General features: G+C 50.1%; 1 protein-coding gene across 1 annotated transcript in view; it reads right to left on the bottom strand.

The window, feature by feature from the left end:
- Positions 1–23793, bottom strand: part of FSTL4 (follistatin-like 4) — a 665226-nt gene that overhangs the window by 34920 nt on the left and 606513 nt on the right. The window contains exons 7-8 of the mRNA XM_011969239.1: positions 20570–20736; positions 6151–6271 (exon numbers count right to left, since the gene is read on the bottom strand). Of these exons, the coding sequence (XP_011824629.1) occupies positions 6151–6271; positions 20570–20736 (288 nt within the window). The remainder of the gene's footprint in view (positions 1–6150; positions 6272–20569; positions 20737–23793) is intronic.

The following is a 23793-nucleotide window of genomic DNA, read 5'->3' as shown; positions in this document are numbered from 1 at the left end:
CACCAGAGTTCTAGAGTAGGAATGGCCAGGACCTGGGGTTAATAAGCTTGGGTTCTTACTAGATCACTGTCTATTTCTACAAGCCTGCCTGGCAACCACAGAGTAAACTTAAATAAAGTAGAAGAATCATCAGTGGAGACAGAAGCAAAAATGAATGAATCAACCAGAAAGCTGAAGAGCAGAACTGGTAAAAAAAAAAAAAAAAAAATCTAAGAGCTGTTTGTAAAACCCAACAAAACAACTAAATTCCTGGGACGTTTGATCAATGTAAAAATAGAAAAAGAACACAGAGGGGATTAAAATATATGAGAACATTCAATTATTGGTAATAAATGTGAAAGTCTCAATGAAATGGATCATTTAAAAGGAAACTTTAGACCAGGTGTGGTGGCTCATGCCTATTATTTCAGCACTTTGGGAGGCCAAGGTGGGCGGATCCCTTGAATCCACATGTTCGAGACCAACCTGGGCAACATGGCAAAACCCCGTCTCTATCAACATACAAACATTAGTCAGGTGTGGTGGCACACACCTCTCTGGTCCCAGCTACTCAGGAGACTGAGGTGGGAGGATCCCTTGAGCCCACGAGGTCGAGGCTGTAGTGAGCCATGATTACGTCACTGCACTCCAGCCTGGGTGACACAGCAAGAACCTCTCTCAAATAATAATAATAAAAATAAAAAAGGAAACTTGGAAGTACCAGCATTGAATTAAGGGGAGAATATTTGAAACAACCGTAAAGTACTAGTAACTCAAAAGGCATTCTGACAAGTTTTTTTCAGATAATTCCTTCATTCATTTAAGGAATGAATAATTCTTAGAGCATAGAACAGGGAAGATGTTCCAAATTACATCATGAAGGTAGCATAACCTGGACACCAGAACCTGGCAGAGAATGCAAAAAAGACTACAGACTGATCTCACTTAAGACGAGATACACCAAAATTCTAAGTAAAATATCGACAAGTCAAATCTAGCATGGTATTAAAAGAACATACTATGGGCAAGGGTAATATGTTTCAATGGCTATTAGGAAATCTACCATTAATCATTCCGAAGTCAAAGAGAAAAACCATTCGATTCTCTTGTTAGACACTAGAAGGGCCTTTGAAAAAAGTTCAAAATCAATTTCTTGGGGAAAAACTCTCAATAAAATAGGAACAGAATGATATTTTCTTCATGCAATGAAGAATATCTCTATAAAAAGAAGAAACGGCACCATTCTTTTTCAAATGGTGAAACATTAATTTGGGAAAACAGAAGAAGGACAAAGGAAGGGAGGCAATACCAGACTCCCAATGTCATGCTGGATGTTGTCAATGGAAGGCAAGAAATGAGAGGTACAAATAGTACCAAGGTGGAGAAAAATGATATGTGGCTATATCCAGGTACTGCACTAATAAAGCTATAAGGATTAATTGGTACGTAAAGAGGCCAGTACCAAAACGTACAAAATTAACAGTTTGCTTATACACCAGCAATGGCCAGACAGAAAATATAATGGAAGTCAATGAAGAAAACAATAAAACTTCACTGATGATATTAAAAAAGGCTTGGATACTTGAAGAGAGATGTTCTTGGGTAGAAAGACTTAATATCATTAGGAAACAAATTCAAAATTAAGCTGTATGTTTAATCTAACTCCAATTAAAAAATCATTTGGTAGATGCCAGGTGCAGTGACTCATGTCTGTAATCCCAGCACTTTGGGAGGCTGAGGTGGGTGGATCGCTTGAGTCCAGGAGTTCAAGACCAGCCTGAGCAACATGGTGAAACCCTGATTCTACCAAAAATACAAAAAATTAGCCAGATATGGTGGCATGCACCTGTAATCCCAGCTACTTGGGAGGCTGAGATGGGAGGACTGCTTGAGCCTGGGAAGTTGAAGCTGCAGTGAGCCTAGATCATGCTATTGTACTCCAACCTGGGCAACTGAGGGAGACCCTGTCTTAAAAAAAAAAAAATCAACTGGTAGGGGCTTGACAAAACAATTCTGAATTTAGAAGAAAAAATATGCAAGAACAGCTGAGGAAATTTTGAAAAAGGAGAGTGATTGTATTTTGCTATACCAGATATTACAAAGTTTGACAAATGTTGCAAAGTGGGGTGGAGGGAGAGAGGACCACGGAAAAGCTGAGGGCCTTCTGAGTGTGGCACCACCTTGATGATCTTGCTGCATTTTACAAAGCTGTCAGTTCAATACTGTGTAGCCAAAGTTTACTAAATGCCAGCCAAGTGTCAGGCATGTCACACACAGCAGTGGGTGAGACAGCCTCAGGCCCTACCCTCATGGAGCTTTCTGTCTGGGGGAGGTGATTCAAGAATTAACCATGAGTGAGACAATCACTTCCAGAGGGAGCTTTGCGAGCATGGGGACAGTGGTCCCAGAAAATTGTCAGAATAGGGACTAGGCTCCACACTCTCAGTTCACCCAGGAAGTGCTTCCTGATGTCTGCAATGCCTGTCCTTTTACTGGTGGTGGGCTTGTCCAGTGAACTGGAAACTTAAGGAATGAGCTTGCCTCTGTATGGTGGGTGGTACACCGGCCCCTCAGTGAGGTGGCCAGCACCAGTGCTGGACACTGGCCTGTGCCTCAGCCCTGGCCTCTGATAGGAATCCTGCAGACCCACATGAATTGCAAAGAGGGCACATGGCGGGAGCTTGGTAAAGCACAATGCTGGGCTCACCCCCAGTGTCTGATTCCTAAGATCTGAGATGGGGCTGGAGGATGTGCATTTACCTAACAGGTTCCAAGGGAGACCCTGAGTCAGTCCTGACTTGGAAGCTCTCCCAGACCAATTCAGGGCTAATTTTGAACTGAAGTGCATGCCAGTGTTCTAGAACAAAATGAAACCTGACTGCAAGTCAAGGGTGTGGAATGAATCATTCACTTAAAAATACATGACTAGGCCGGGCGCGGTGGCTCACACCTGTAATCCCAGCACTTTGGGAGGCCGAGGCAGGTGGATCACGAGGTCAGGAGATCGAGACCATCCTGGCTAACACGGTGAAACCCTGTCTCTACTAAAAATACAAAAAATTAGCTGGGTGTGGTGGCGGGTGCCTGTAGTCCCAGCTACTTGGGAGGCTGAGGCAGGAGAATGGTGTGAACCCGGGAAGTGGAGCTTGCAGTGAGCTGAGATCGCACCACTGCACTCCAGCCTGGGCGACACAGCCAGACTCCATCAGAAAAAAAAAAAAAGACTAAATGCAAGACACCTGGGTCTCCATTAGCAGGGGCAAAAAAATGGCTCACATGTACCTAGAGTGAGATGCACACTCTGCTGGTCTTGAGGGTTTTTTGAGCCAAAGCAGGTAAGATGACTCCCCACTGGCCTCCAGCCCTTCAGCAGCACTAAAGAGGGAGCCTCAGATGTGTCTGCTCCAGCTCTGGTGCCCCTGTGTCTCCCCAGTTTTGCCCCAACTCTCTACTGGGGATCATTAGGCCTCTTCTCCTCCTGCCCCTTATCCCAGATCATGCCAATCTCCACAAGAAGCCTAGGCCTCTGGGGCATCCCTCCTCCCCAGAACCTTCTGTTATGCCTTCTGGAACTCATGTGCTGTCATTAGCAACATCTCCCACATCCTCAGACTCTTCTATGAGCGCTCCTTCACCTTCTTGCGCCAATGGAAACCTGGCTTCCTCCTGAGGATGCAGCTTCTCCTGCAGCGGCTTCAGAGGCAGCCCCTTTCTCTTGGTACCACTAGGGTGGGAGGTGGGGTAGGCATCCTCCTGGGCCCTCGTTGCCACTTCCAGACCATTCTCATGTCACGCCCACCTACTACCTAGACACCACCCCCGCTCGGACATAGCTCCCACGCCTTTCACTCCTGCATCTTGGTCCCCTTTTCTACTGGATTTTTCCTGTTAGCCCACATAATGCTTCTATTTCTCCTACCTTGGGGGAAAAAAAAAAACACAAAACCCTTCTCTTTATCCCAGTTTCTCTCTCAATTATGCCCCATTTTTCTCCTTGAAAACACCCTGAAGCGTTGTCCACACTCGAAGTTAGAGCCAGCTCTGGGCAGCTCCTACCTGTGCTGGAGCTCTGGATCCAGCCTCCCGCCAGGAGGATGGAACAATGTGGACAGGGAGCATCTATGTGGGTGTGTGAAGTTCCTGGGGCCCTGCCAGGAAAGGCGGAGACCAAGTTCTCTGCTGGCAACATGGCAGAGACCCAACTCTTTCCTTTGGCCCTGATCTCTTTTCTTTTGTGTTAATCCACACATTAAAAATAATGTGAAATTAATATATCCTAGGCACACACATTCATTTTCTCCCTTTTTTTTTGAGATAGAGTCTCCCTCTGTTGCCCAGGCTGGAGTGCAGCAGTGCTATATCAGCTCATTGCAAACTTCACCTGCCGGGTTCAAGCGATTCTCATGCCTCAGCCTCCCAAGTAGCTGGGATTACAGGCACATGCCACCACACATGGGTAATTTTTGTATTTTTTGTAGAGACAGGGTTTCACCATGTTGGCCAGGCTGGGCTCGAACTCTTGGGCTCAAGCGATCCAGCCTCAACCTCCCAAAGTGCTGTGATTTTAGGCGTGAGCCACCACACCAGCCTCATTTTCTCTTAAATTTGAAAACCTTCAAGTGAAAACATTTGCATCCATAACACAAAGGCCCACTGTCTTTGGGAAACACCGACCATTCCCAACGTGAAAGGCAGCGTAAATACATCCTTAAGTAGGAGGCACAGCCACGAAAGTAGCATGCGGGAGTAATAAACAGATTCAGGAGGTTATTATTGTGTTTTTGGGAATGAATCGCGACTTGTCTGAACTGTGGGGAGGTCAAGAGTGTTTTTAATTTAATGGATTAATCATTTATGTCTGAAGTTCTTTTTCCTTCCTATGAAAACAATGCAAGAGGTTTACCCAAAGTTATAAATCATTGTCAGTGCTCGGGCCACATCTCTGGGAGGTCTGGGCCATGGGCAAATTATACTAATAATTTGAAAGAGGAAGTAGTTGCCTGAAATGGTTTCTTTAGTCAATCGAGTCAGGGCAGAGTCATGGAAGGGGAAGTCCCAGAAGCTGGCGGCCCCGCCTGTGCATGGGATCCTGCCCCCGCTGCTGGCAGTGTGGCAGCTCCAGGGAGAAGCGGCCTATATTCTATTCTTGGTTTGAACATTTTCTCTGGGTCTTGATTTCCCAATCTGTATAATGGGAAGGAGGCTCTCTGAGGGGCCACCAGCTCTGACCATCTGTGTGCACCAGCTATAGCTAAATTTGGCTTGAGTTACACCAACAATCACCCCCGTGTCTGCCCTACCTTGGACTTTGAACTACATCCTCTGCCAGGCATTTCCCAAGCATTATATACATACTCTATTTCATCAGACCAGATTAAGGCAGCCAGCAGTGTGACCTAGAGGTCAGAGTATAGGGTTTGGATCCAGAGCAACACCCAGCAGTTATGTGACCCCAGGCAAGTGACCTTTTTTTTAGCAAATCATCCATGAAGTGGATTAAGATACATGGATGGGAAGGTCTACGTGAAGGGCTGATTACAGGGACTGACCAAGGCAAGTGCTGGGAAAACCCTGGCTGCTGTAATTACGAGGCAGTGAATTCTTCAGGGACTCCTGGCAACACAGAGGCCTGTGAGAATCAAGGAAAAGCTTCCAAGCCTCAGTTTCTGTCCTGGCTTGTCTAAGATGAGGCTCATTGGGCCTCCTGGGGAGGGAGATGGACACAAGCCCTTGTCGGAGGAAATAGAGGCTCCTAATTGAACAAGTGATATGGTTCCATACCACCTGGAAGGAGTGGTGGGTTTCAGTTTCTGCTCTCGCTGGATCCAGAGGCCACAGTGGCTCACCAGCACCGTGTTGCCTAAGGGGCAGGCTCCACACTCCACGTGGTCTGTGGGAGCCCCAGCTGCCGAGCGTGACTGGCCTGAATGGCTCACGCCATGGCACTTGGATTTGTTTCATCTGTGGAGGCTTTGGTTGGAGCCAAATAGGAAAATTGGTCAACAGACTCTGCCCTTTCCACACAGTTCCCCTTTACTTATAAGTGAGATGAGATATTTTGGGGTTAGATATTTCTTTAAGAAGACAGAATACAGGAGGGTGCGAGGGTTGATCTGAGCAGCAGTTTGGGGAGGCTTTGAGGGGACAACATGCATGGAGCCATTTACTAACCATTCACCTGCAGGACGTGGGTCTGGAACAGCTGCTCGTGGCCGGAAGCATGGCAGGTGTAATTGCCCATGTGGATGGTGGTCACCTTGGTGATGTACAGGGAATCATCCTCTCCGAAGTCCTGCACAGGGCAAAGACGACGATGAGACCGGCCTCTTTATTGAACAGGCTGGAAACCATAGCTGTCTCCTGCTTTTCCAGAAATCCTGCAGCTGGGAGAGAGTTCCTTTCCGCCTGGCCCTGGCTCAGCCAGAGCGGTCTGCAGGGGTGAGCCGTCCTGGGCAGCAGCAACCAACCCTATCTCGTCTTCACATGGTGGGCCCAGAGCCCTGCATCTGTTTAAGGCCTTGTGTACCTGGCACCTCCTCCATGAGGCCTGGTTTGAATCCTTCCCCCAGCACATGCGCTCTCAATTTCAAGCAACTAGGCCCACGTGTCCCCCCGTTTACCTGCTGCATGCTTGTTTCTCAGGGATCTGGCTCACCTGATGAGCAGCTCTGTTTCTGGAGGCCAGGCCTTGTTTGGAGCAGGGGTTAGCCGACTTTCTTAAGGGGCCAGCGAGCAGGTATTTTTGGCTTCATGGGTAACACAGTTTCTGCCAAATACCCAACTCCGCCATTACGGCATGAAAATAGCCTTCATGACATAAATTAATGAACGTGGCTGTGTTCCACTGAAGTTTTATTTAAAGTTGGTGGCCTGGATTTGGCCCATGGGCTGCAGTTGGCCTGCCTATGGTTTAGATCCCACCTCAATCCCAGAATGATTTCAGGCTGCTTGCAGAGATCTTGGTAACCCAAGGGAAGGGAAATAGAACTAAGGGGAAAATGGGGCAAACAAAAAAAAACAGGGCAGGAACATCAGAGAGCATGAGGAAGGGCAGAAGCCCACGGGTTCCACAGGAAATGGCTTAATAAGCCTCAGCACTGTCATCTCTGCAGCCTCACACGATGGGGTCTTATTGGGCCAGTGCATAGGGGAGGGATGGGAAGGAGGGGCTTTTGGCTGCGTCGGAGTCCCCTGATGAGCACTGGGCACCGAGCACTTGCCCAGTCAGCTGCCTTCCCTTTTGCAGCCCAATGCTGGCCCTTCTAGGCACCAACTACAGACATGCCAGGGATTGGAGTTACCCACTTTCTACAGAGAGCCCTCATCAGGTTGGGCCTTGGCTACCGGACATCTCCCAGGATATGGTGCTCAGAACTGATGGTACAGAGAAGGCCCAGGCTCACTGATGAGCACGGGGGCTGTGCACTGTCATCGGCGGGGAGTGATGGGAACTCAGGAGATCCAGGATTTAGCTTGAGCTCTGCCATTGACCAGCGTACCCAGTCTCTTGGGGCACTGGCTTCTCCACCTGTAAGTTGTGGACAATATATATGGCCGGCCTGCCTGCCTTATGCGGCGTTGGGAGATCTGGTGAGAAAATGTATACGAATGTATTTTTGAATGTGGGGTGCATGATATACATGGGGGATGTTATTTTTCTTGTTATTATTAGCAGAAGATGTAAAACTCCTCTTGACCTCCTGGAGCAAACACCAAATCATCCCTTCTGCCATTCCCTGACCCTTTCTGAGCTGCCTTTTCCCACAGAAGCATTCTGGTGGCAGGAGAGAAGGCCATGGTGGCATGAGGGCTAAGAGCAGCTGAGAGCAGCTCCCTGGGTCCTCCGCTGATATTCATGTGAGCTCCTGTCCCTGAAATGCCAGTGTTCTCTCTTGCTTACACTCCAGAGGGCCTGGCCACAGTGGTCCTGAAACCCCTTACAGACACTTTCTGGGATGGGTGCGGTGGCTCATGCCTGTAATCCCAACACTTCCAGAGGCCGAGGTGGGCGGATCACTTGAGGTCAGGAGTTTGAGACCAGCCTGGCCAACATGGTGAAACCCTATCTCTACTAAAAACACAACAACAACAACAACAACAACAAATTAGCTGGGCATGGACGTGGGCGCCTGTAGTCCCAGCTGCTCAGGAGGCTGAGGTGGAGGTTGCAGTGAGCTGAGATCGTGCCACTGCACTCCAGCCTGGGTGACAGAGCGAGACCCCACCTCAAAAAAAAAAACAAAAAAAACAACAAAAAAAGACACTTTCTAGCTAATTAGCCGGATGAAGGGGTGCCGGCCCAGAGTGAAGCTTGGGGTAGGGCAAAGGCAGGAAGGTAGACGGTGGGCACATGCAGCCTGCTTGCAATGTCAGGAGAAAAACTCCTAGCAGTGCTCCCAAAGAAGTAAAATGTTGCAGAGGCCTGCGGGAACCCTGAGAGTTTGCTGTGAAACATTGCTCTGCTTCAAAGAGCCCTTTTCTACCATTCTGCGGAAGCCTCCATAATAAAATAAAACACCAGATAGCTGATTTGTCCTGCATCATAACAGAGTGATAAAAGGTTCATACCTGAGTTGCTTATGAAAAGTTAATGACTAGTCAGTTCTGGGGCCGACATATTTCTAGTCTAAGCTGTTTCCTGTGTCAATACCTAAGTCTGGAGGAAAATCTCTTTAGCTTGGAGTCTCTGGTGGGATGGCATCCTGCGATGGTACAGCCATTTCAAAGGGAAAGGGGTGGCAGGGCTTGGAAACTCCTCAGGGCCCCATTTGGCGGGTCCCAGGGTAGACACCATCCCAGAGGGCAAAAACCAGAACTGCTTGCAGGGAGCCTGGCGCTGTGAACGTGCTGGCATTTTCCCTCCAAACTGCCTTCCTGAGCCTTCACACCCATAGCCCCTTCTCATGACGGCCCTTGAAGCTGGTCTCAGGCCCTGGCAGGCCCTGCCCTCATCACCACCTGTATGATGTTGCTTAGTCATCAGCACCACCACATTCCTCAGGTTGAGATGGGCCCTGGGCTCCGAGGGCTGCCTCAAGGCCACTGTTCCCAGATATCAGCCTCAGGATGATACCCATTAATACCAACATATGGTCTTCAGAGGTTACCGTGTGCTGGGAACTTACACATCACCTTGTATGTATTTAATCCTCAGGAAAAAAACCCTGAAAACCCCAATCCAGAAAACAAAACAAAAGCCCAGTTCCCCAGGGGCTGAGACACTAGGCTCTCCTTGCAGATTCATTCAGAGTGGGGTCTTCTCCCACCACCTCCACGGTTCCTGCTCTGGCCAGTCGCCACCTTCCTGGGGGATGCTAGGGACCCCGGCTTCCGGCCCACAGCCTCTGCCCTGAGGCAGATGCATCATGCCCCTCATACTCAGAGCCTTGTTTGCTGGGGGCCAGCCCCTCTCAGACCCTGTCTGCTCGCACGCTCCCCTTGCTGTTGCTCTAGGGTGCCAGGCATGCTCCCCTCCTCCCGGGCCGTCTGTCTGTCTCCCTCTCCTGCAAGTCTGCTCCAACCTTGTCTGGCTGCCCCATCTCTGGAGCCTAACCTCTGCCCTACACCCTGCTTGGCACCTCCTGTGGACCCACTGCTGTGCCGCCTGCTGCTTTCTGTACTTACCTCGTTTGCTGTCTGTCTTCCCCTGCAGAATGTGAGCTCTGCAGAGGAGGGCAGGGAGGCTTGTGCCCTGTGTGCATGGCACAGTCCTGGTGCACAGTGGGCCCTCAAAAAATAGCTGTCGAGTGGACTGCACAGGGCATTGAGCTAGGCTTTCTGTGGGGATTCTTTCAGTTTGACAGCCGAGGTGCCCACCTGCCTTCCCATCCACTCAAATATTACCCAGCCACACAGGCTCAAAATGAGGCAGCTGGCGGGAAGAGCAGAGCACTGGTCTCAAGTCTCATCCCCACTTCCTCACTTGTCCCCTTCTCCATCCTGCAGCCCTCGGGAGAACTCGAGGCTCCTTTGCGCTCCTCAGGCTGGGGCACGCGGGAATTGACCAAAGCTCAGAGCAGCAGGAAGAGCTGGAAAAGTCCATCACGCATGGATTCCCACCCTCTACTGATGACTTGTGCTGTGCCTCCGACATAGTCATTTAACCTCGCCGTCTGTTTTTTTCTTGCTTACCAAGTACAAATCCCTGCTCCCCAGGAGCAGAGACTTAACTCTTGGGCAATCACTCAGGTGCTAAGGGGTGTGTGTCAGCTCTTGGAGGACTTGAGGGGCTGCTGGGTGTGTTATGGCTCTTCTGTGAGCACCTAAGCATCACCTGCCTGTGGCCTCAGCACGGGGGAGAAGCTGACTCTGTAATAAGTAAAATAACATCTCTGGGTGAAAATGATGGGCATCATATAATGACAGAACAAAGTGCGTATTGTTTTCTGGATATGAATACCGGCTACAGAAATCAAATTTACCTCATTGAATGTGAGAAAATTACTTTAACAATTGATTTATAAGAAGCTACATAAAACTAAGCCTGCAATCCTTCCTCTCCTGAATGTTCTTTGAGATACATCTGAATACTGCTATCAACGCTTGATTGCATCTCTGTACTTGTCTCTTTATGGATAGCTTTTTTTTTTTTTTTTTTTTTGCTCTGATGCATAGAACTGTATTAGCAAAATCAAGGTTCCTTACAGAAATAAACAGATGTCAGATTAGACTATTCTTTGTATTGATGCATATCTGTTTTTTGGGAAAGAGATGATTTTAAAGACATGGTTCTTGCCTCTTAAAAAGCAATTTTCTAAGTATCTGCCCTTAATAAAGAACACAATTAAATGAGACTTAAGTATTAAACAATAGTTAAACAGAGATGAGATGGGGGATGTTATCACAGTGATCCATGGGAGTCAGGTATAAGCAATATGGAAGTGAGCCATCAATACTGAATATTTAGTGACTAAATGTTCAACGCAAGGACTCCAGAGTGATATTAGAGTTTAGGTTAATGATACTGTCAATGTTACAAGTTCAGACTCAGTTTAGAAACAATTATTCAGAGCTTTTCCAAGGTTGCCCTCCTCAGGAGCACCCCTGGCTCTCTTTGCAGGAGGAGGGAGTAAAGGGGGGGGTCTCTCCCCCCACAATCCTTAAATTCTGGCTGCTAGAATGCCACTAACTGTAGCATCTCACCGCACAGTCGAATGCAGCGAACCTAAACACAGAGTGACATGCAGTGCCTTGGTGATGGCCATTCCTCAAACACATCTAGACTTGCCTGGCCCTTATCCAGACCAAGCCAGGACAGCATGCACATGTGGATGAGCACACACAGGCATCCACATGGACACAGGCAGTACATGTGAACGCACACACGGGGGAGGGAGCACACTCAAACATCTACATGGATACATGGCACACATGATGGACATGCATGAGTGCACACACATACCAACACATTGGCTCTCTAGTGTTGACCTCCGTGACCAACACTGAGGTTACAGCGCCATTCACTTCCTTCCAGCCCCTCATAGGACGGACTTGCCATCCTGCAAAGACCTGAAGAACCATCCTCTTTCTCAGAGTCCTCTCAAGAAAAAGAAGTCTCTGCAACTTGGAGCAATCTCTAAGTAGCTGACTGAGTCCCCTGGAAGAGGGCTGTTGTGGGCAGCTGCATTCAGTGTGAACAACTCGGAGTGGCCTGTCCTCCTGCCCGTTCCCAGGTTCAGGTCTGGAAGAGGGAGTTGGAGGCATGAGAGAAGCCACTGTGGGGAGAGCACCTCGTTCCTCCAAGGCTCAGGGCATGTGTGGTCCCTGGCTGACTTGGGTGTCCTCTGGTGTGTGCGGTCAGTCTCTCCTTCTGACCGTGGGTGCCAAAGGGGAGGCCCTCATCTCTTGAGGATGACTCATCTCTTTGTGCATGACTGTATTATCCTCAGCATGTCATATGGTTCCTGTGCGTAACTGGAGCTCAATGAATATTTGCTGACTTCAGGGAGGTGTGTTAGCCTAGCATGCTACCTTCTGGGGAGCCCTGAGAGGAAGAATAGTGAAGAATTCATATTACTCAGGGAGGTCTGGCCTTGCCCTCTTTGCCTACAGGGAGGCAATCTCTAGGCTCTGGAATGTCATGCCTCATAGGGGTCTCTTTATTTGCCTGGGGTCTTTGGGCCAGGTAGTATCAGTTCTGCCTCTGGAGGGGCTGGGGACAAGGGGGCAGCCACATGGGCAGTATTTGAATGAGCTCCAGCAAAAACTTTGGACACCGAGGCCTGGGTGAGCTTCTCTGGGAAACTGACGCCGTGACAGTGACATGTCTATGACCCCACTGGGAGAGGAGAACAGAGGTTCCACATTCAGAGCCCTCCTGGGCTCTACCCTGTGGGCTTTGTCACTTGGCTGACTTTAACCTGTACTCTGTTTGCTGTATTAAACTTTAACTGTGAGTATAACACTTACAATGAGTTTGTGAGTTTTTCCAGCAAACTGTTGAACCCTAGGGTGGTTTTGGGAACAACCTGACTTTGTTTATGTCAGAATTGAGGGCGTCTTCTGTGGAAGAGCCAACTTCAGTTGGCTCAAAAACTCAAATAGGGAAGTTCTGACCTAGTGGTATGTGTGCTGGAATTGCATAGAGGGACAAACCTGATTATCTGGGTATACACAGGTGCCCAGGCACCTGCAACAGAAGGCTCATGCCACAGACATTGCTCTGAACCCTCCACTTGTCAACCCTTAGAGGCCAGAGGGCAAATACCTCTTGACCTGCAAGGACTCCAGAGTGTTATGTAGTAGGGGTGGCAGCTAAGGGGCCCTCTGGTGAGGTGCAGGCCTGAGCCCTTGAATGGGGCTTTGGCTCCTTGGCTAATTAGCCTGGCATCCCCAGCTGGGGCGGGAAGGGACTCAGGTTCTAGACTGCACTGCAGCAGTCATCTGAAGTTCCAGACCACCTCACACCTACTGCTTTCCTTTGGAAAACCTGCAACCCTCTTCCTGGGGACCCTTGGATCATGGGGACCCAGGTTGAGCAGTCTTTACCAAGGGTTCCAGCTCCTGACTCTAACCTGGACCACACTCACAGCCATGACAGCTGATTCCTGACCTTGAGACACTCCAGAGAGGATTTAAGTAAATTTCCTTCTACGGCTCATTTCAGGGACCAAGACGACTTTCAGTTAGAAATTTTCTCCTGACACGGTGTTCAAAACTCTCACACGTTGTTGGAGAGGGAAGTGGACTGGCGCAGCTATTTTGGAGGGAGATTTGGCAAAATCCATCAAAACTGAAAATGCACCACTTCCAAGAACTTATCTTACATGTCAACTTACACACATGTGCAAAGAGGTGTGTGTAAGGATGTTTACTGCAGTCTTGTTTGCTGTAGACAAAACCTGAAACAGGCTGAATGTGAGCTCCGCTGCATGGGGCTGGGGAAGGGGAGGAAGAGCAGTGCTTGGGCATGGCTCAGGGGCTGCAGGACCTCCTGGTGGCTCCCTTGTCCTTGCTCAGTGCGGAGAGTGCACCCCACCTTGGAGGGGTGGTCTCCAATCTGTAGTGGCCAAGAGAGGCACCAATCGGCCTCCGTCATTGGCTGGGCCTCTGTAGGGAGGCAGTGAGGAAGAGACTCTGTGGGGAGTTCCTGGGCTCTGCACTCAGGGTATAGAAGCGGAATCAGAACCTTCCTGAAGGACCCTGTACCTTGGAAATGGGGAAGTGGTCACTGAGTACAAGTCAAGCCCTGAGGCCGGGGCTTCCCGTAAGGCTTTCCCCTAAAAGGGGAAAGAGGACCTCAAAAGAGGCACTGAGAAAGCAAAGGCCAGAGGAGACACTTGGCGGGGCAGAGTCACCCCACAAGCTCCACAGGCTGGAGTACCACAGGCCCCTGCCCTCATACCTTGGAGAGCTCTGGACAACACTCTCAATGGTTTGAACTCATTCAAAACTCAAAAGAACTGGATGTTCAGATGTTTTTGACACATGCTACAGAGAATTGGTCAAAGCCTTTAAGTGCTTCAAGTGTAGTGTTTTCTAAGATTTTAAAACAAAATGTACCCAAGCGTTTAATGAGATTATTTTAATGCAGAGCCTACAACCACTGTCTATCGTGGTGCAAACAGCTCTCCATGCTAATCAAACGCCTCTCATCTTTTTACAATGAATTCATGACTGGTTCATATAAAGACAATAAAAATTAAATGAGTCATGAGCTCCTAAATCATTTTCTTTTGGTCTTTTTAATAACTCACTTCCAAAGAAGAGCTAGCTGAGAGTATACGCTTCATTAGAATTATTTGTTCCTGGTTTTATACCATTTAGGTAGGGGGAGAAAAGTGAACCTTTTTTAACACATCCTTCAAACACTGCCACAAATACTTTCTTCTAATGGGTTTTGTTTTTCTGCTTTTATCACCGTACTCTGCCTGCCAACATTTGAAAGCCCCAAATAGCGAGATTCAGTGGAAAAAAAAAAAAACAAATCCAAAACAAAAAAGAGTGGCTCTTTCAAGTCATTTGAAATATACCAAGTTTGTTGTAGGCCTTTTTGTTTTTTCTCTTTCTTTTTTAAAGAATACAATAGAAAAATGTTTTCTCCCCCTCAGAATATCCTTGCTAAACAATTCCACGTGCTGGTCTCAGAGCACGTTGCTTCCTTCCTTGCTGGGGCCAGAGGCCAGCAGCCAGTAAGAATAGGAGCTCCACACACAGGGACCCATATCCAATTTGATACATTCCACTGGGGCCTGGGAACTACAGACAGCCCCACAGCAAAGACTTGGAATTGCTGGGGGCTAGGTAGTATGTCCCACAAGCAAGGAACCCAGAGAGCTCTGGGCCAAGGCATGTAGGCGGCTGTAGGCCCACGGACAAGTTCTCCACTCCTCTGAATGACTTAACCTCATGTGCCTCACGGCGCAGGGGTATGGGATGAGGTGATGCTTATGGCCTGACCGGCACGGAGCCTGCACCGTGTATGAATGGTAACAACACTGGCAACAACACTTGTGATGGTTCAGCCCATCAGCCATTACCTGTGACTTTTGAGATGCCCTGTCCCTATTTCTGCCAGTTCCTGTTCCCTGGCCCTCAGGATCATAAGGGACAGTGAGGAAGACAGTTATGAGACAAAGGGCGGGTGACATTGTTGAGGCAGGACATGCAGACTAGGTTTGGGGACAGTCACTTCACCCCTCCCTGAGTGGCCGCTGTGCAGGCTGGGTGGTCAGAGCAGCAGAGGGCTGAGGCCCAGAATGGGTTTGCATGTTCTGCTTCTGCAGAAAGTGAGGCAGCACCCCATCCTTCCCAACCTCAATACCTAAAATGGTATTTCCCAATACCTAGAATGGGGGCCAGAGCAGGGAGGGAATGTGTGGATCTGCTTCTGAGATGGGTCTCACTCCAGCCCCCAAAGCCTGGACCTGAGTCCCCAGGAGACAGGGGCTGCAGGGGAAGCTCACCAGGGAAGGGTCTCCTGTGGGGGCTCCACAACAGGGGCCAGGGGTGAAGGCTCCCCTTCTACCAGACACACTCCTGGGGGCAGCCAGGCCCAGGCCCAGGTCATGCAGAGCACAGGGTGCTGCTGGTGGCCACCCCTCTGCTTGCTTCTGAGGTAGGGGCAGTGGGCTGTGCCTCCTCAAGGACTGAGCTGAGCGGGGGCACAGGGCCAGGTCAGAAGCATATCCAGACACATAGCTGCTTCAGTAACGAAACCCACAGTCGGCCAGGAAGTAAACAAATTACAGGCTGCACTTGTTAGCTCTGGGGAACATGAGCGTGAGCAGACACTATTGATTTCTCATCAAACAAACAGAAGGCGGCGTCATAATCCAGAGAGCCACTGCCACGAGGGGCTGCAGGGTGTGCCCTGGGCTGCTGAACTGCTGGGGAGCACCTATCTTTGGGGGCCTTACACGATTCGTCCATAATTCTAGCCTCTGCTCAGTGGTGGACTTCTTTTCCCTCCTGCAAGCTGGGGGGTAAAGCTGAAGCCTCCTGCAAGGCAGTGGCTCAGGTGTCCTTAGGAGACATACCAGGTCCAGGCCCAGGCTGAACTTCCTGACAACCTTAAGAAGGCAAAGGCCAGGTATGGTGGCTCACACCTGTAGTCCCAGCACTTTGGGAGGTCGAGGCAGGAGGATCACTTGAGCTCAGGAGTTCGAGGCCAGCCTGGGCAACATAGCAACAGCCCTCTCTACGAAAAAATAAAAAAATTAGCCAGGTGTGGTGGTGCATGCCTGTGGTCCCAGCTACTCTGGAGGCTGCGGTGGAAGGATCGCTTGAGCTCTGGAGGTCGAGGCTACAGTGAGCCAGGAGCATGCCACTGTGCTCCAGTCTGGGTGACAGAGAGAGACCCTACTGTCTTTAAAAAAAAAAAAAAAAAGGCAAAGTGAAGACATCATGAACTGAGCCCAATGGAGCCAAGGCTCCATCAGGGGAGCCTTGGGTGGAAGCCAGGGGGACTCTGGGGCACTGCTGCACTCCAGTGTGCCGCTGGGGAAGTTACAGAGAAGGAAGACTCGGAAAACATCAACAAGGCTCCCCTCACTTCTGGGCCCTCTGTTATTTGAACTCCCTCTTGGATGCAAAAGGCTGGAAAAGGCGCTCCAGACTCTTGCAGCACACACATCTGACCATGTCACTCCCCCATCAAGCATCTGTGCTTCCCCACTGCCCACAGGGCAATTGCTAAGACTCTTAATGTTAACATTCAAGGACCTTTATGTTCTAGCCCCAATCTGTCCCTATACACTTCTTTCTTACTCACTTATTCCTGTCTCCTGAAGCCCCATTCAGAAGGGCTCCATTTCTGTGGCCCCCAGAACAGTTGTTAGCAGATACCTCACCTCCCTGGAGGCTGCGAACAGTGTCTTCGTTCTATACTCTGGTACGGAGCTTGTGACTCTCAGGCACTTAGCAAGTGAGTCAACCCAAATGATGACTCCCCATGTACCCCACCTGGATGGGCCACACGCGATTGGATGATTCATAAGTGCTTCTGAGAGCAACGTTGCTCGCTGCAGAATCTGACTGGCTCCTTCTTACTTGGCTCCAGGCGAGAGGGGTACATTTACTTTCTGATCAAATATTATTCTGATGCTCAAGGCATGCTTGATGTTTGCAAGTCAGAAAAGTTTAATTACATGTGTCATTAGAATGGCATTCTATAATAGCTCTGTGACTGAATTCATTAACAGAATTCTTAACAGATAAGACAAGACAAATTAATATTTTGTTGCTCACGAAAGCTTCTCATTAAGAGAGTAGTGAAAAAGTGATTAATATTTTGTTGCCAATCAAGATGTCTCACACAAACGACAAAGAAAGGAGGCCCACACTCCTTCGTGCTCTGTGATCTCCCCGCCTTGGGTTTTGAAGGCCGATCAGCTTCCCCCTGTGCAGGCGTGTTTGGGCATCACCACTGATTACAATGCCGGTGACCGTATTTTATCGGTCGCTGAGACACCTCAGGCCGAGGGACTCTGGGAGCCTCATCAACCCCAGAATCTTTGCTGCATCAGTGTTGCAGTCCTGGGCTGTTCTCCCCTGACTAATTCTTGCTTTGAAAATGCAAGTGAATCCCGATGACCTGGCTCTAGCCCCCTTCAGCCTGATTTCTTGCAAGGGTTGCTTTCCGTACCGTCCCGAGTGGGGCTACTGCTTAGGAGCACCTCTTGTGTGCCAGGCACTGAGCTGGGTCCTTGACACACTTCAGCCTAAAAACACCCATGTAAGGAGGACGTCATGCTTTTTCTCCACAGGCTCAGAGAAGTCTAACAGCTCACCCAAAGCTGCTCTGGATTTGCTGGAGGTGGCGGGTCAGTGCCTCTCTCCCTGGGTGAATCAAGGCTGACGTGGACAGTGAGACTTCAGTCCCCACTGCCAGCAGCGGGGGCATGCCAAGGTCCTATCTGCCTGACCGGGAGCCTCACCCAGCTGTTGCTGGCTGCTTGGTCGGGACTCAGGCTGCAAGATGCTGAGAATGCTATTTAGCAGCAGCAGGAATAATATGAATGATAGCAACAATAGTAATAATGATAATGACAGTGATAATAGTTAGCATTTATAGAATACCGTACGTGAAGAGCCTTACATGCATATTCTCATTTAATCCTCACTGGAACCCTATGAGGCTGGTTCTATTATTTATCCCCATTTCACAGAAGGGGAAACTGGAGCTTAGAGCAGTCAAGGTTACTAGACTAGTAACTTTCCAAGGTTCTACCTAGTAAGTGGCAGACCCCAGGCTCATGCCCTTCACTAGCAAGCTGTGCCGCCTCCTTCCCTCAGGTAGGGGAGGTGTGCGTGTGTTTTGTGTGTTTGTACGCATCGGGCTTGGACCCCTGCGGGGCTGGCACTACCCTGCTCCCTCGCGTAGGGGTTCTGAGAAGCACTGGGCCCTGCCTATTTGCGGGCTACTGACTCAACCACGAGCAGCAAGTGTTTCCTGGGAGGTAACAAGGGGCCATTCATCTCTGGTTGCACCCACAGTTACCCAAATTGCTAACCTTATTGTGAAAAGTAGAAATGCAATTGAGTTGGTGCTGGAGGCATGTTTGAGGGAGGGGCAAACCACTCAAAGTAATTTAATTAACTGATGGCAAGTACATTAAGTGGAGTCTTGCCTCTGCTTTTATTTCTGATGTCTTTCAATGGAGCACCAAGTAATGCACATGAAATGCTCCCACAGACACAGGTGGACCTGTCTCAGTACTGATCAATCTTTACTGGCCAAACATGTTTAAAAGCTGGCACTGTACCGTGTGAGCAGGTACAGTGGAGGATATCACACTCACAAACATGCACCCCAACACAGTCCAGTCTTTACAGACAGGACGCTGCTCTTTCTTGCTAAGTTCTCAGACAAGCCCTCGCCATCGCAGGCCCAGAAAATGAAGGGTTCTGCCCATCCAGCCTCTGTCCAGCAAGCACCCACCAGGATTGTGCTGCGTTGACACTCAAAGCTGTATAGGATACTGGCTATGTTCACCGTGGTGGGAAATCACAAGGAAACCATCCCATCTAGTGTGACGAGGGTAGGGAAAGGGCACTCCCTGGCAGCGCTGCCCGGGGTGGGACCTCCAGAGTGGCCCCCTCTTTTCATCTGCTTCCCCCATGACCCCCAGGGTGTAGCTGAAGGGGCCTACAGAGTAGGAGATGACTAACTTTGGTGGTTCCTGCAGCATTTCATGCTGGGTCTCTCTCCCCACAAGTCTCAGAGTTGGAAGGGACCTTCAAGGTCACTGGGTTTAGCTGCCCTCTTGTGGCTAGCAGCATTGCTGACCCAGTCCCTGCTTGAGCTTGCATATGCCGCTTGGGATGAGGAGCTCCCTCATGTGGCGGCTCCCTCCCGTGGCGGCTCTCTCTCCATGGTGGGGCAGGTTTGATGGCTGGAATGGGGTTCCATCCAAGGGGCCCAGATTGATCTGTTGAGGTGCACCTTGTGCTAGTCCAACTCATGGGGTCGCACAGCCCAGGTCAGCTCCCTTTGCCCCAGCCCCTACCCCACCACCTTCGAGATGTTAGCAGGAACTGACCATTCATCCCACGGGTCTTTCTTCTCTGGGCAAGCATCCCACTGTGGACCAGCTGCCCTGTCCTGTGCCAACAAGGCTAGGGCTGCCCTCTCTTCTGCCTGAAAATTATATACCTGTTACTGTAACCCAAGACCTGTCAGCTGTCCTGGCAGCTCACTACATGGGTGACATCACTCTGTCTTCTCACATGAACTTCTGGGAAGCCACATCACCTCTTGTGCCAAACCTGGACCAATAAATATCCTTGAATTATGCCACTTCTTTAAGTCCAATAGAAGGGAAGTATTGCTAATGTTTTTCTTATAGATTAATTCATTGAGGATCAGCAGGTTAAGAAATTACTCAAAGTCACAAAGCTGACGTGGGTAATGCTGGGACCCCAACGGAGGCTGCCTGGTTCCTTAGAGCACAAAAGTACCCCCTGATGGCCACGCTAGGCTGCATGAGCTCAGCTGCTTTCTTCCACACAGCACCACTTAACTCATCACACCCTTGTCCCCTCACCCAGCAACGAACGTCCCCAAGGTAGGTCCCCTCTGGCCTGACCTGGTTTCCCTCCACCTTCTCATCTGGCACCTGGCACTTGTCCTCCAGCCAACCCAGCCCAGTGGCTCACCTCTGCCCTCCACAAGGACCACCCCTTCCCTGCATGCAGCTGTCTGCAGCCTACCCAGCATTAGGGCCCAGAACCTCCTCCTAAGGTAACCCAGCCCGCTGTTCTCTCAGCTGTGGAGCCTGCTGCACTCTCTGCTGGCCTGTGGTCCATCCCTCTAAGCCCTGTGAGCGGGCCCACACAGCCCATTCTCAGGGTCACCTCCAGGCCTTTGCTAATGCAGCCCCGTTCAGAGGCCTCCTGTCCTGCCCATCATATCCCTCTTCTCTTTCTTAGCCAGACATAGCTACAAGGCTGATGGCCACCATTCATCTATTTTCTGCTGTGGTGGGACTTGGATTTTCTGATACTGCCAAGCTGACAACGGGCTAGAAAAGCACCAAACACGGGATGTTAAACTAAAACTCTCTGGCCCTGCCACTGCCTGTGGCATCTTACCCAGTGTACTCTCCCAGGGAGGTGCGCTTGAGCTCAGAGTGCATTCCAAGTGACTTACATTGATGTCTTCCAAGTCCAGGAAGTTCAGGATGAGCCCGTTGCGCTTCCAGATGATTGGTGGCCTCAGGTCTCCACGGACGGCGCAGGTCAGCACTGTGCTCAGCCCCACGGTCACTGTGGTCACACTGACCCTGTCCTCGGGGGCGAGGCTGAGCTGAACCACTTCTGCAGAGGGAAAGGAGGAGGCACGGTCAGGTGCAGGCCCAGGGAGTGGAGTCTCAACTCAAGGTGAATAGCCATGAATTTCCTGGGTGGAAGGGGCCCAGAAGGGCTCCACGGCTCCCTGAAAATTGTTTACAATGTGCTGACTAAATGTAGAGATAGACACTTTTGCTGGGCAGTGAGCCAAGACTTAGGTCAAATGCCCAAAAGGCTGTGTGAGTCCAAACAGGTCAAGAACCATAGTTAATGTGCAGGGGACAATCTGAGCCATAGATTTGTGTCAAGCCAAGAATGTGGGCTGCTAAGGCCAGGGGGCCCACCAAACAGAGAGACCAGAGGGGAAGGGGTGCGGCATCCTGCTTCAGCTCCCCTGGACTACTGGAGTCTGGGTCTTGCTAAGCGCAGACAAGGTCTGCTGAGTGAGCCAACAGGTTTCTCATCCATCTGGCGTCACTTTTAAAGGTTGTGCTGTCTGAAATCTGGGGAATGAACTGGCTGATCTTTGGTTTGTTTCTGTCTGAGGACTCGCTGAACTTTGGATTTGGATTTCTGTTCTGTGACCATGTACTGTAGCTTTTAATTTTCTGAAGCATACTTCAGGCTGCAGAAATTATTAGTCCTCGCCATTTTGCACTTGATAACTGGCATTACGACTGATCATTCTTCAGGCAAATGTAAGAATCTAAGATATTTCTCTGCAATCACAAGTTTTTTGAAATTCTCAGGATTTATGAAAAAATTAATCAAACTCAGGCTGCTCAAATGACCAAATGGGATCGGCTTTAGGGGAGAGTCAGAGGCCACTGATGGGACTGGCTCGCTTTTGCTCTTCTCCCAAATCTGTGCACTCAGGGAGGTTGGGGCAATAGCCAGAGGTGGCATGAGCTGCGGGAGGCAGGCTGGCTCTGGGAGCAGTGGGTACTATTTTGTCTATTCCCTATTCATGCTTACTACTCTATTGGGACCTGGGGGACCCCAACAGATACATCCCCCTGAACTGGAGCAAAGCAGAGTTGGGAGCTGAGCTCTGTTGTTCTGCGGGATGCTTGTGAGCTGTGGCCAGGCAGCAGCAGCCCCGCAGCAGCACATCTGTGCTCATACCCTCTTGCCCTGGGAGAGGGAAGAGGGAGGGAAAACAGCCGCAGGTGCAAAGCACAGCAGCGCAGCTGAATTGAAAGCAGGGCCCTGAGGTCAGACCCTGAGCAGCAAGCCCTCCCTCCTCCACAGATGCTGAGGGGCCCCGCCCTGGGCTCACAACGATGAACCAGATACACTAGGTGCTTCATCAGTGCTGTTGGATGGATGGATGAGAAACGGAGAAAATGAAATAAAGAAGTAAAAGAGCCAACAGGCCGGTGGGGGAGGGGACAATCACACTCAGGAAAAATGTGACTCACGGTGAAGGAACCCATGAGGAAAGATAAGCACCGAGTGATGGATGCAGACGCAACTGGCATAGTATTTTACCAACATTAAAGTGACGCATTTCAAGTTCCCCCTTAAATCAAGTTCTGCTCGCTACCCTCCCACCTCCAAGTCATGAGGCTTATTGCTCAGGGCAGGAGAAGGCACTACTCTGTAGCAAGACCCGGGCTTTGGAGAGGGGAAAGAGAGTGAGAACGTGCTAAAATGGTTTAGCTCCCACTGTACTCTGCGGGTCAGTAGGACTCAGACCTCAGCACTCCCCCCAGGAGAAGAGGAGGTATCCTTTCCTCATCACATGACCAAGAGGCTCTCCTGGGCCACGAGGCTTTTTGTCGCTGCTCCTGCCACCTGGGGCAACCACATGTGTCTGGGCAGAGCCAGAACCACCTTGGTTCCTGGTATGGAAACAGGCCCAATTTTCCCAGATAACTGAAGCTTGAGAAACCTCAATTTGTTTTATCTGAGATTTTTAACAGGAAACCAACCACCAGGCCTCTAGATTACTGCAGCCGGACAATGAGACACACACCTGCTGCCTGTTGACCATCTCCTGTCTTACCCCTCCCTAATTCCCCGCTATCTAAACTCCGAGCCTTAGTCAGAGAGATGGATTTGTGACTGGTCTCCCATTTCCAGGCTGATGTCACTGAGATTAAAGTCTTTCTTCCCTGGCAATACTCATCCACTCTGTGATGGACTTTCTGTGAGGTGAGCAACCAGACATAGGCCGAACCCCTGCTGTTCAGCAGCATCATCTCTGTACCTGAGAGCTGCCTTGGGCTGTCAGACCAAGGTCCAAGGGAAGTGCCCCTAGCCTCAAGGGGCGTGGAGGCCAGTGGTGGCTAGGGGGGCCTTGCTTGGGGGAGCCTCCTGACCCCCAAGTCCACCAGGCTGTGAGCCCAGATCATGAGCACGCCCAGGGCTGAGCTCAGCTTCGAGTGACCTCAGACAGGGCAACCCAGAGTCCCTTGCCATGGGAAGTGAGGCTGCAGTGCACCACCACGCTGCTCCCCTGGGCACTCAGAAGCCAGCGGGGAGAGCAGCTGGGATGCAGGGGGTGGAAGCTGCAGACACAGAGCAGTTTTCAGACAGAGCACTACTTACGTGGACTGTTAAAATGTTAAAACTGTCAGCTCGCGCTAATCTTTTCAACGGATTGAGCGTTTAGTTGTGTTTTTCTCCCAATGGGGTGAGGCTTGTGAAGTCAGGTTAGTTACAAAAGAAACCTAGATTTTCCCTGCACGTCTTATCTGTGGTCAGACTTGAAGGAAAAGACCAATTGGGCCTTCGGGGAGGGGCTTGGAGGCCACAGCAGGGCTTCCCCTGGGCCCTAGAGATCCGCTTCTCAGGTGTGGCTTCCTGGCCACCTGTATCATATCTCTGGGGGTGGGTAATTAAAACACAGATTCTTGCCTCTCTATCTCAGGCTGATGCAGACTCTCTGGTGGGCTGGGTGGACATCCAGATTTTAACAAGCATCCCCAGGGGTTCTGTGGTGGCCTGAGAACCACTGTGTTACAAGATGAGAAGAGCTCTGGGTACATAGAGAGGGGGAATGCTGGTGGGAGACAGGGAGATGAGGTAGTCTGGTAGGATGTGGTTTCCTGGGGCTCCAGACACAAGGCTAGGAGCATG

This window comes from Mandrillus leucophaeus, unplaced genomic scaffold (assembly GCF_000951045.1).
Source record: "Mandrillus leucophaeus isolate KB7577 unplaced genomic scaffold, Mleu.le_1.0 Scaffold88, whole genome shotgun sequence".
Lineage (NCBI taxonomy): Eukaryota > Metazoa > Chordata > Mammalia > Primates > Cercopithecidae > Mandrillus > Mandrillus leucophaeus.
This window is presented reverse-complemented; position numbering and strand designations above follow the sequence as displayed.